The sequence below is a fragment of the Mus pahari genome, chromosome 14 (genome assembly GCF_900095145.1).
Source record: "Mus pahari chromosome 14, PAHARI_EIJ_v1.1, whole genome shotgun sequence".
Classification (NCBI taxonomy): Eukaryota; Metazoa; Chordata; class Mammalia; order Rodentia; family Muridae; genus Mus; species Mus pahari.
The window spans coordinates 29,568,174-29,580,274 of NC_034603.1; the positions used below are offsets into that span (position 1 = coordinate 29,568,174).

The 12,101-nt window shown below is 46.6% G+C and overlaps 1 protein-coding gene across 9 annotated transcripts in view; it reads right to left on the reverse strand.

Annotated features, from left to right (window-relative positions):
- Positions 1-12,101, reverse strand: part of Epn2 (epsin 2) — a 62,101-nt gene that overhangs the window by 19,083 nt on the left and 30,917 nt on the right. For 4 of the 9 annotated variants that reach the window (XM_029545852.1, XM_029545853.1, XM_029545847.1 and 1 more), the window contains exons 3-5: positions 11,647-11,681; positions 10,028-10,787; positions 7,836-8,006 (exon numbers count right to left, since the gene is read on the reverse strand). In XM_029545852.1, coding sequence (XP_029401712.1) covers positions 7,836-8,006; positions 10,028-10,622 — 766 coding nt within the window. In that variant the 5' untranslated portion in view covers positions 10,623-10,787; positions 11,647-11,681. The remainder of the gene's footprint in view (positions 1-7,835; positions 8,007-10,027; positions 10,788-11,646; positions 11,682-12,101) is intronic. The other 5 variants (XM_029545849.1, XM_029545850.1, XM_029545851.1 and 2 more) reach the window with 2 other exon arrangements.

A 12,101-nucleotide genomic window follows, 5' to 3' on the forward strand; every position in this document is an offset into this window, starting at 1 on the left:
ACACACACACACACACACACACACACACACACACACACACACAACCTACCTACCTACCTTTTGGTTGATTTTGTTCCCAATCTCACTGACACCAATCAGAATACTTAGGTCTCTACTTTCTCATGCTCAAGGAAAGACCTCATCAACTACACTGAAAGGGACAGAGGCAGTGAGTGAGTGAGACATAGACATCTCTAAGAGGCAGACATGGGAAGTTCCTGCTCACTCAAGAGTGTGGCTTCTTTGTACACATCCACACCAATGAGAACTGGGGAATGAATGGTTAGCAAACCCTTGCTGAGATTAGATACAGCACTGATATCCTGTTTACAACCAAAGGAGATCCGGAAGAAACGTCACACTGGCATGGAGTGCTCACTCAGTGAATCTTATCCTTCAGGGAAGGCTCTCATGGGCCATCAAGTCACAGGAGATCCACCAGGTCAGGAAAAACAGGGCTCTGAGCAGATTTGCTGCTGCAAAGAGGTCTTTCAGGTTTCAGGGCTGCTAGATATACCTGTGAGGCCAGACAGGCTTCAAAGGCAAATGGAACATACTACTGTTACATTCACCAAGGCAGTGAGAACGATGCAAAGCTGCATGTGGAACTTCAAGACAAGGGGTACTAAAAGTAGGATAACCCCTACACACTAGTTTTATAAACGGATGCACAGTTCTCAGCTTCACAGGTGGCAGAATTCACAGCCACCACCCACACAATCAGCTGAGTATCCACAGCAGGCCCTGGCTTATTTAGAGAGACACTCTAGCCTCAGTGATGGCATCTCAACCCCACAAAGAGACTTTTGTGCCCAGGCGCATGACAGAGAACACAGATGTTCTGTGAGCCAGGCCTGAATGGATTCTCTGACTAACCTGGCCCTACTCTGAGCATCTGAAGGATCACATTTACAGAGACCCAAGGAAAAAACAAGCACTTCCCTCAAAGTCTGTCCCTGAAAATGAAGACACAGACTCAGTGAATAAGAGTGCGTGCTGAGCAAACAGGAGTTCAAATCCTCTTTAAAAAGATGGGTGTAGCTGTGCCCTCAGGGAGACTAAATACCAGAGGTGGGGAGGGAAGGAAACAGAAGAACCACTGGGATTTGCTGGCTGCCAGCATAGCTCCACGTACAATGAGACACCTGTCTCAAGTATAGAGAGTGATAAAGCAAGACACTTAAGGGTCCTTTTCTGGTCTGTAAACACCAACAGTTGGTCCCACAGGAAGCCAGAGACCAGAGTTTCCCAACTAGGCAGTGTTCTGCCTACTCCTGATAAAGCCAGGTGTGGTGACACATACTTATAATCTGAGCCCTGGGAAGATACAGGCAAGAGGATCTGTAATCCAAGGTCTTCAATTGCTACATCTTAAGTTAGAGACCAGTCTGGGTTACCAGAAGACCTGTCTCAATAAGACAAATGCAGCCGGGCTTAGTGGCGCACGCCTTTAATCCCAGCACTCGGGAGGCAGAGGCAGGCGGATTTCTGAGTTCGAGGCCAGCCTGGTTTACAGAGTGAGTTCCAGGACAGCCAGGGCTATACAGAGAAACCCTGTCTTGAAAAACCATAATAATAATAATAATAATAATAATAAGAAGAAGAAGAAGAAGAAGAAGAAGAAGAAGAAGAAGAAGAAGACAACGACGATGACGACAAGTGTGAGCACATGAAGTTCTGCGTAGTGGCACATGCCTGTAATCTCAGCACTTGGGGGAGGGGGATAGGGAGAAGAACAGCTCAAGGACAGCCTTCACTGTTTTTGAGTTACAGGTCAGTATGGCCTACCCTGTTTCAAAACAAAAACTGAACAGATGAGCAAACAATCTAACCAACACATGCTCATGAACAGTTTGTCCACGGTATGTGTTAATGTGTCCATAATACACACAATATTTGACCCAAATTCGGGCCTGTTGTTCAGATGGGTCAGACTGGCTATCCTTAGGGGAAGTTCTCTTGTTGAAAGACTTGCTTGCTGTCAATCATAATAGAGTTTCACTACCTGGAGGCTCCCAAATCCCCTCAGGCCCCAAACTGGGACCCTGTCACTGAAAGCTACTGAATAGATAGAAAGACTTTTTTGACGAAGATAGAAAACTTTTTTGTTTTGTTGTACTTTGGTGCTTTTGTTGTTGTTATTTGTTTTTTAAAACAGGACTCTTTATATAGTCTTGGCTGTCCTGGAAGTCACTATGGAGGCTAGCCTAGAACTCACAGAGATCCACCTGCACCTGCTTCTGTCTCTAGAGAGCTGGGGTTAAATGTGTGCACCACAACACCAGCTTAAAATAGGAATCTTAGGCAGAGCAGACAAAGTCAGTTCTGTACCAGTGAAGGGAAAGGTGTGCAGATTTTTCTTCCTTTTCATTGCTCCCTGGTGCATACATAAAGCACTGGTCCTTGGCATTCTCCTAGCCATAGTCAGTATCACAAACAAAGCAAGGCTGTCTCACAACAGGAGTGTCAGCTCACACACAACTACTGCAAGCCATGGAGTTAATCTTCCAAGTGATTGGTGGTTCTGGATCCAATAGTAAGGATAATCAGGCACCACTAAGATGTGTGCAGCTGTTAAAATATTTACAGGCTTGTGTGAGAACTTAAGAGAAATGCTTCTGTTAAGACAGCATGAGATGGAAGCTGTCATGAAGTTGCATGAAGAGGCTGAAATGTTCAGGAACAAATTCAGGAGGAGTACACCAACAAAGTCAACAGCCCAGCAGCAGGGCTGCAGGACACTCCGCCTTCATTCTTCCTCACTCACGTAATGAAAACTGAGCAGACTGACTTACCTGGGCCAATATCACACTCACTAGTGACTACAAGAGAGGTGAGCCCATGGGAAGAAGCTGGCCTGAACACTAAAGGAGGAGAGTGACTACCTGCTGCCTCTAACTATCCCAAGGGCCTTGCCACAGACCATCAGGAAGGGAGAGGTGAGGAAGAATGCTGAAGAATACAGCCGCTGAGTGAAACCTGACAGAATCTAACCCAGAGCTGTACTCTGCAGTCTCCCAGCACCTCACGCACCACTGTGACAGGGTTTTTGCTTTGAGGTGTAGTCAGGTATGGCCAAGGCTTTGAGACTTTTGGAGCCATTTAAAAACTCCTGGGCAGGGGCTCAATATAGTAGAGTGCTTACCTGGCATTAAGGAAACCCTCAGTTTGATCCCTGCACCATATAAATTGGTTGTGGGTGGCACGTGCCTGTAACCCCCAGCTCTTGAGATGCAGAGGCAGGAGAATCAGAAGTTCAAGGTCACCCTGGGCTATATACTGAGTTTGAGGCCAGCCTGGGCCACATGATACTGAATTTATAAAAGGGTAAGAGGTGGGAGCTAAACAAATTAAAACACTGGAGCAATTAAAAACACTGTCTGCTCTTTCAGAACCCAGGTTTGAACCCCAGAACCCACACGATGACTCACAAACATCTATAACTCTGTTCTGAGGGGATCTGATGCTTCTGACCTCTGCTGACACGGGGCACAAACGTGGTTAAAACACACATTAAAAAATAAAGGCCTTCTTATGCAGGCAGCTCTAATTAAATTCATTTAGTATGTCATGCCCAAGCCCCAAAATAGTAGTACATACAGTTGGGAAGAAAGGACTTGGTAGAAGTAAATAAGAGAGAAACTGACTTCAGAAGTGGATGTGACAGCTCAGGTTGGCAAATGCTTGGAGCTTGGCCAAGTGTGCCTGTCACTGCTTTCTATCAGATAAACCAGGTTCTAGGGACCACAGCCCAGCACTGCTTGAGACTCAGGAGAAAAAGCTACTGAGACCCTTCTACACCTGCCCAGTGACCAAGATAGCTGAATTACAGAAAAAGAAGAGCACTGTGTACTTCTAATTGAGGCCCAGAAGAAGTACATGAGAGCTCTGGAATTTAAGATATGACATGGTGCCCTGGTCTGTTTACAAATAATCCCCGGAGAATGAAAAACTATTTTGGAAGTTCTTTGAAGAACTTTGAAACGTGGATAAAATATTTATAATGTATTATTGAAACAAAAAGGAATATTTTAAAATAAAAGTTTCTGCAAAAGCAAGAAGACAAACCAAATGCAGCATGAATCATACATACTGTTTCCTAACTCACCCTTTGTGAATTTGTTTTGTTTTTTGAGACAAGGTCTCATGTAACACAGGTTGACCTCTAACTGACTATGTGGCCAAGGGTGTCCTTTTAACCTTTGATCTTCCTGCCACTTACATCCCAATTAAAACCAAAAACAACTAAGGTCTAATTAGATCCATGAAGTAAGTAGATTTGACCTGTCTCCTTAACCACATTGACTTCATTCACCTGCTTTCACTCATGCACACACACGTGCTGCGCCGTCTGCCCCCACCCCACCCCCCCCACTCCCCTCACTCCCGCTGTGGAGAAAATCCAATGACCATATTGACTTCAGAAGGACCTGGAATCTGTTAATCTGTTTGCATGCCTGCTGGGCAACCAGGTTAAAGACAGACAATCTACAAGACTGCAGGGTCACAGAGCTGCATGATGACAGCCATAGGCAGCTACAGGATGTGGTTCCACAGTGGCAGCTGTTCCCTAGGTCTGCCCTCCTCTCCTACCTGCACTGTCACAGTAAAAAACACCTGGTTCTCTTGTACCTCCTTTGGATCCTGAGAAAAACCAGAGAAACTGCCCAATTTGGGGGTCAGTAGCTAAGACGTTCAAAGCCAAATTTAGATCCATCTCTCGCAACTGTGTATGTCTCACTCTTATGTTCCTTTTGTCCCGCTTTGCTCTAGTACCTAGTTAATCCTGTGGCATTGCATGTGTTTTGTAAGCCCACTCAAATCCTCTGTGGAGCGAGCGCAGCAAAGACATGAAATGGTCATAATCTCCAGTAATCTCCTGGTAAGCCTGTCAGAGTATAGGAGAGCAGTAACAGTCTCTGTACAGATTGTTGAAGCTCAAGGATCCCCGACATTTTCCTAGGGATGTCCCTAGAATCACACCTGAGTGCTAAAGGCTTCGTCTAGATAGAAGGGATTACCAGGTCATTCTGAGAAGACGAGGCAAGTGCACCCACCTAGAACAGACTACCCGTGGTTTGTTCCCACACTACATCGCTGCCGTGGTTCCTACACTACAATGTGCTCTGAGGCACTAGAGCACACTGGAGGCAGCAAACTCTTCTGCTTTCCCTCCTCCTCACCCCACTTCTGTACTTTTAAAGAACAGTAACTCTGGTAGTTAAATTTCCCCCACAGCACCAGACACCAAGGAACTGCTTCCTGGCTTTTATCAGGATATAACAGCAGCTCTGGCTCCAGAGGCAGATTCAGGAGAACAGCAAAGTAAGCCATGACATTGGTGGGCTGTGCACCATAGCAGGAAGGACAAACAGGAGGGAGGAACACTGGCCGTACTTGAGCTGACACTGTCAAATTAGACAGCAGTCTTCTTCCCCGGGCCTTGTTTTTGAGTAAGGAAGGATACTCCCATCCCCCTCTGCCACATTTGGTGCAGACTCTCAACCCCTCCCCAACAACTTGCTTAGCTCTTCACAACTGTAGCTTTGCTAGTCCCACAGTACTTGGTGGCTGCTAGTGCCTCAAGTAGGCCCAACAGGTGGACTGCTCACATCTGTACTCTAATCCAAGATAGCTGTCATCTTTACGATCTGAAACAAACTCCAACCTTCTGAGCCTGAGAGACTCCCCTGATCTACATGGCTTCTGTAGACACAGCAGTCTCAAGCATCAACTGCATACTTGGACGGGTGGCCAACAGAGAGACACGGAGGCCCAGTCTTTCTGAGGAATAGTTTTTATGTGACTATGAGCATCAGGGGAAGCTAACAGTGCACAGCTAGAAGCACTGGAACAGAACAACTAACTGCCTCTCTGTACTTCAACGAGCAGCCCCCAAACTGCTACAGCCACAACCCTCTCTCTTCCCTGTCTCTTGGACACTGAGTTTTGAGCCCTTAAAGCTGCCCTCATCTCCTCTCCACATCAGCATGATCCAGGCCTCCAATAAGCCTTCTTGGGTCTTCTCTAGAACAAATCCAAGGACTGGTTGCTTCCTGCCTATCAAGCTACCAGGCCCATCATCCTCCAGTCAGTGAGGCCTCCTGCTCCAGCTCTGCCGACCTCCAGCAAGAGGAATTCTCCCAGCTCTTCTCAAGTGCTTCTGAGATTTAAGTACCTATCCCCATCCCTTCCTCCCTATGTAAAAGCCTTTTTTTTCCCTCGAAGATTCTAGTCCACTGAACCTGTAAAAGAATCAGCACATGACAGTATTTAGAAATTCCTATCAGGAATTAGGAAAGTCCTGTTCTACCATCCCTCCAACTCCATCCAGACTCCACCAGGCCCTCTCAAGGATGTCAAAAGTGATGATTCTGCAAGGAATCACTACTTAAGGGACTCTAAAACCATTGTAAGAATGAAGGGTGGGTAGAAATGAACAGGTTGAAGTCAAGGAAACCAAACAGAAGCTAGCAATGAACACAAGTCATAGATGAGTTAAAGAAGAGAATTGGAGAGATTTCCAAGGTTATTTCTACAGATCTGAAGGTAGTGAGGAGAAAAGAAAAAAAAAAATTTGGCTTGTGAAATCCTCAAACCACCATCATGCCATCTTTGATCTGGACAAGTCCCTGCAGGGTCTGGGGACCTAGGTGTTACCCATCTCAAACAACTCACCTGAGTCACAGCCTAGGACAGAGGAAAAGGAGAAGAACTCCATGAAGCTCTAGGAGAACCTGAGAACAGATCCTAAGTAAGTGGTAGCAAAAAAATGGGTATGCAACTTCCATGTCACTGGGAAACCCTTCCAAACAGTTCTAACCCTGACATCAGTCACTGTGTAAAGCTGGTCCTACTTACCTTCCCTAACAGTAAAAGCCAAAGCCCATACAAACTCTTAGAAGACAGGACACCAAGGAAAATATCCCAGAACTAAATATAGTGATCACAGAAATACTCCAGTTAAGCAGGTTGTAATATTAGTGAGGCATGAATGAGCAAGATCTGTCTCCAGGGCTCAATAGAGGTTGGCTACCTTATCAGGGAAATTACACAAGGCTTGCTGTTGGTGCCCCTTGGGCAAAAGTAGAAGAGAGCTTTCTTCTCCAGTGGGAACCCACTTATGACCAAAGGGAGATTAGACTGAGACTATTTTCTTGTGAGCAACAGTGAAAATCTGTTTCCAGTTTAACCTGCAACAGTGTAGCTCTGACCAGGATGCATTATTAATTAGGCAAAAGAGAAGCCCCATTTTTTAGCTACCCATTGAAATCAGCCTCTTCAAACACAGTGACCTAGAATTGACAGTACAGCTAACTCTCTGTTCATTGTGACAATGGGGATTTCAGCAATGATAACAGGCCATTGGAAAGCAAAAATAATCCCACTGGAAGTCCAGTTTTCTACTCCTACACGGGACCGGTGGCTTCCAGTGGCTATCACTGAGGGTCTGCTACTAGCTCTCAGAAATTGAAAGCACACATTTCCATCTCAAAAAAAAGCCAATCACTTGGGTCCACTACCACTCTGTGGCCTGGCAGGCAACAAAGCACCTCTAGTCCGTAGAACAAGGGATACAGGGAAAATAGGATCATCACCCATGCCTACCCACTAAGTAGCTCCCCTCTAAGCAGGTGGTATATGAGTGTAGGCAGGGGAGCACAGGGCTGTAAGCTCCCAGGAAAGAGAGGCAGAAAGGGTTCCAAGCACTGGAAGCTAGCTAGACAGGAGGTCCAGCAGGAGGCAGGGAGAGAGTTGGCTGTACTGACATGACAAGCCCCACCCTAAGCAAGCTGCATGGCATTTCTATGAAGAAAAGTAAACCGCTGTCCCACCTCGGGCTGCGCGGTCACAAGTGAGGCAGGGCTGGGCCCAGTCGCCATTAGGGTGGGAGGCTAGGCCCAGGTGCGGCAGGCAGGGGTGGCGCTGGCTCAGTGGCTGCAGCTCCTCACTCTGACCCAGCATGGCCCCTGTGCGGTGCTGGGGGCACAGCGAGGCCTCTGGTGCTGTTGAGCAGGGACACACACACATACACAAAAAGAGACACACCATTAGAGGATGCGCAGCAGTGTATAGGGGACATAGGCCAAGACCACCCAGCGTTCTGCCTCATCCCTGAAGTCAGTGCCCTGTGCCTGGAGGTCATGAAGAGCCTTGTTGCCACACTCTGACCCTGGAATTCAGTTCAAGGTCAGAGTCTAGGAAATAAGAACATTCAGAGCATTAGGACCTTAAAAGCCAGGCAGGGTCATCGGCTAAAGATCTCAAGCACGGTGTAAGGAGGGTCTGATGAAACAACCAGGCTTCCACACTCCCATTGCGCCCTGTACCTTGATGTTCTACCCTGTTTAAAACTATGGGGGTTCCAACCCCTTTGTATCCTCCACAGGAGGGACCTTGAGGAAAATGAAACTTCTCCTGATAGGCCAATCTTATTTTTTTAATTAATTAGTTTGTTTGCTTATTTTGGTGTGCAACTTAATCCTTAATGCAGGGAGATTTCAAGAGACTTATGGCTACCTTCAGATAGAAGTTATCTCACAAGTCATCATCACGTTAACGAAAGCAACTCAAACTTGAAAATGACCATAGCCAGAAATACAACAAGAAAATGTTAACCTGTTCCAACCCTAATAATAACTTAGAATTCCTAGAGGCAGGAAGCCTGACTTTGATATGTAAATCTCTTACATAATAAATACATTCCTCGGGCTGGAGAGATGGCTCAGCGGTTAAGAGCACTGACTGCTCTTCCGAAGGTCCTGAGTTCAATTCCCAGCAACCACATGGTGGCTCACAACCATCCGTAACAAGATCTGGCGCCCTCTTGGAGTGTCTGAAGACAGCTACAGTGTACTTACATATAATAAATAATTTAAAATAAAATAAATACATTCCTCAAAATTCTAATGGTGGTACAAAGAAAGTCAGACTGAAGCCTATTACATAGAAGTGGGAAATGCTGGTGTGTAGCCAATTAAGGAGGAAAGGTGTTGTGCCATGCTGGTCATGCAGACAGCACACACCCACCATGCAGCACCCTGAAGGTTGCATAAGGAAGAGAGCAAGTGTGCAGCCAGGCTGGCTACACAGGGGGACTCACTTTCAGAAAGCAAAAAACAAAAAGGTTTCTGTTATATTGACATAATGTACTGTTCTGAAGGATATGGGCTTGGAAGCCCGTTTCTACTGTATCCAAGGGCCACCAGAGCCACCTTTCTCTCTGAGTTCAGGGTCCTTAGTAGCTGCCCAGCCCTAAGAAATAGAGGATGAACGGTGTAGTGTGCCTTGGATAACTTCTTGGCAGTGCCCAGGAGACGAGCAGGATCAGAAATCAGCTTCTACAAGGCCCAAACACCACTTCCTCTCCCTAAAACCTCTTCTGAATATAGAACAAAGACCCAAAGTGACCCAACACACAGTCAGACTATAGATAGACCCGTCCCGCACAGCACAGACCCAGCCGTCCCAATCAAATCCTGGAGACTCTCTTGCATATGTGAGGAGAAGTCTTGCTGCTGCTGACCTACAGAGGTTCCTTTCAGGTGAGACAGAGACATCCAACCTCGTCTCTCTGGTTAATGAAACACTAAGCACTGAGCCATTATAGAGACCTGCAGTTCAGTTGGTAGAAAAAGACACTGAATGCAAGATTCAGAAATAAATGATCGAGTACAAGGGTCACCTCCCCCTGGCTACTAGGTAGTTTGAGTGCCTGTAGGTTTGGACAGCTAGACAATCCCTTGGTTGACTGACATTCTAGGACAAAAAAATAATCTGGCGAGACTGGCCTTGGAGCCCACGTTCCCCTAAGAACTTAAGAAGCATGGGCATAGCCTTGACTAAATTCCCAGAAGACCCACAGAGCAGTCAGGGGACCAAAAGCCCCTTGGTAACTAACTCAATCCAGATCAAGGACGCTGTCACCTGGGTCTCAGCCAGAAGCTGAGAACTGAGGTGCTCAGGTGTCCAGCCGCAGCACCTGCCACTCAGTTTCGAATAAAGGTGAGGTACTTTGTTTACTCACAGCCGTGGTAGGATGCTGGCGAGCCCCCAGCCTTGCCATACTCCTGCTCTGAGTAGCTGGTAGAAAGGTTGGGCTGGCTGGAGCCACGGCCAAAGGTGATCTGGTTGCTGCCCACGCCAGTGGCCACCTGAGCCATGCGCTCTTTGGTTTTGAGAGCCTGAACTCTCTCAACCTTCAGCCGCTCCTCGTCCTTGAGGAGAGCAACCAGTTGCTTTGATTTCTCTCGCACGTTAATACCCTGGTCTTTGCCATCACGGTCAATGTACTGAAAGTCCTTCAGAGTCTGTATGGCAAAGATGTTCTCACGGCACTGCTGGGCCACCCGCTCGGAACCTGTCTTGATAAGGTAGTCCAGCAGTGTCAGCGCCTTGTATACATGCCGCCAGTTCTTGCCATGGTCATTAAGTCGCTTCCAAACCATGCTCATGATCTCCGAGAAGGCTACCACATTGTAGGTCAGGTCAGCAATCTCAGTCATCAGAGAGCTGGATGGACCCCACGGGTCATTGGAGGTGGCTTCCCGGACTTTGATTTCAGCCTCTGAGTAATTGTTCACAATGTTTTTCATCTGCCGTCTGATAGATGAAGTTGTCATTTTTATCTTCTTTGTTATAAATGTGAGGCCCTTCAAGAGAAACTTTCCTGTCCCCTAAACCTGCACCCTAGGAAGTTTCCGTGTCAGAAATGCAGATGGAACAAAATGGCCCTCCAGTCATTTCCTCCTCCAAAGCCTCAGGTCCCAGAAGCTGGCTGCCATGCCCTAGAGAGAAAAAGAACACACATTGCTTTTATAAGAAGCACTGGTGAGGATGGGAGAGCCCAACACAAGCAGTGTACGAGAACATACCTAGTTCCATGGATACAAAAACATCCATCCTGCTTTCAAAACTAAGATCAGAAATGCCACATGCTAAACAATAAACTCGTTTAAACCTTGAGCAAGCACCCCGATCACTGTTCTATCTCCTAAGGCTTTTGCCTGAATGGCTAGCTTGCAGTGGCCTATCTATAATGCCAAACAAAAGCCTAATGTAGGAAAACTGAGGTATTGGGGGAGATATCCTGATAAATTACTTTTAACCTTTGGTGTTCGGTACTGAACTCTGGGCCACATACATATCAACTATGTACCTCAGCACTGAGATGTACTCCTGTCCAGTCCTGAGAGTTTTCCGTGTTGGGGCAAGAAAGTCTCATTTCAAGAATATCTTAAGCCTAAAATGCCTGCCTATGACTTTAAAATTGGGTTTTGGCTCACGAGCCCCTAACTGCCTAGAAAATTCTCCTTAAGTGCCACTTCTCTGAGCATGAATTAGTGAACCTACACTACACCACCTCCCATTCCCCATATACCCCAGCTCTCAGGAGCTTCTGACCAGAGACTAGCCTAACACCTCATCTCAGAGAGGAAAGCAGCAGAGCCCCAGAGCTAAAATCACAGGCTCCAAGGGCACCCATCTCCTTTCTTTCTTCAGATGAGCAAGAATTAGAGCAAGGTCCACATCTCACATCTCCAGCATGGATGGTGATCACCATCTGTCCCATTCACAGTGAATACCCAGCATCCAACACAGTGCCCAACATGAGATAAACACCTGAATAAATGATATTACACTTACAAACAGTATTCCTGTCCTCAGGCCACAATCCTCATCTGTAAGATAAAGAAACAGAAACCTCAAGACAACCGAAGACTTGAGAGAAAACAAGGGCTCTAGGCAGCCCTGCTACAGTTGCTCAGTCCCTATGGCTTAATTCCTTGTTAACAGCAGAGTTAGTTCCTTCCCATCAGAGATATAAAACACGAGGTGTGGAGTCTTAAAATTGGCTGACTACTGTAACAGACTGAGACCCTCCCTACAGATCCTCAGGTAGCCCAGAACCTGACACCTAAAGTGAACCTTCCTCTCCCTGGATTGCTGTGGTGTTTCTGTCAGAAAAACACCAGACATCCCTAGTTTCTTTCTTCAAGACTCAGTTAAGCAGGCAATGAGTGCATCAAAAATAAACAAAAAGGAGACACAAAGAATACAATGACCAGCCGGGCGTGGTGGCGCACGCCTTTAATCCCAGC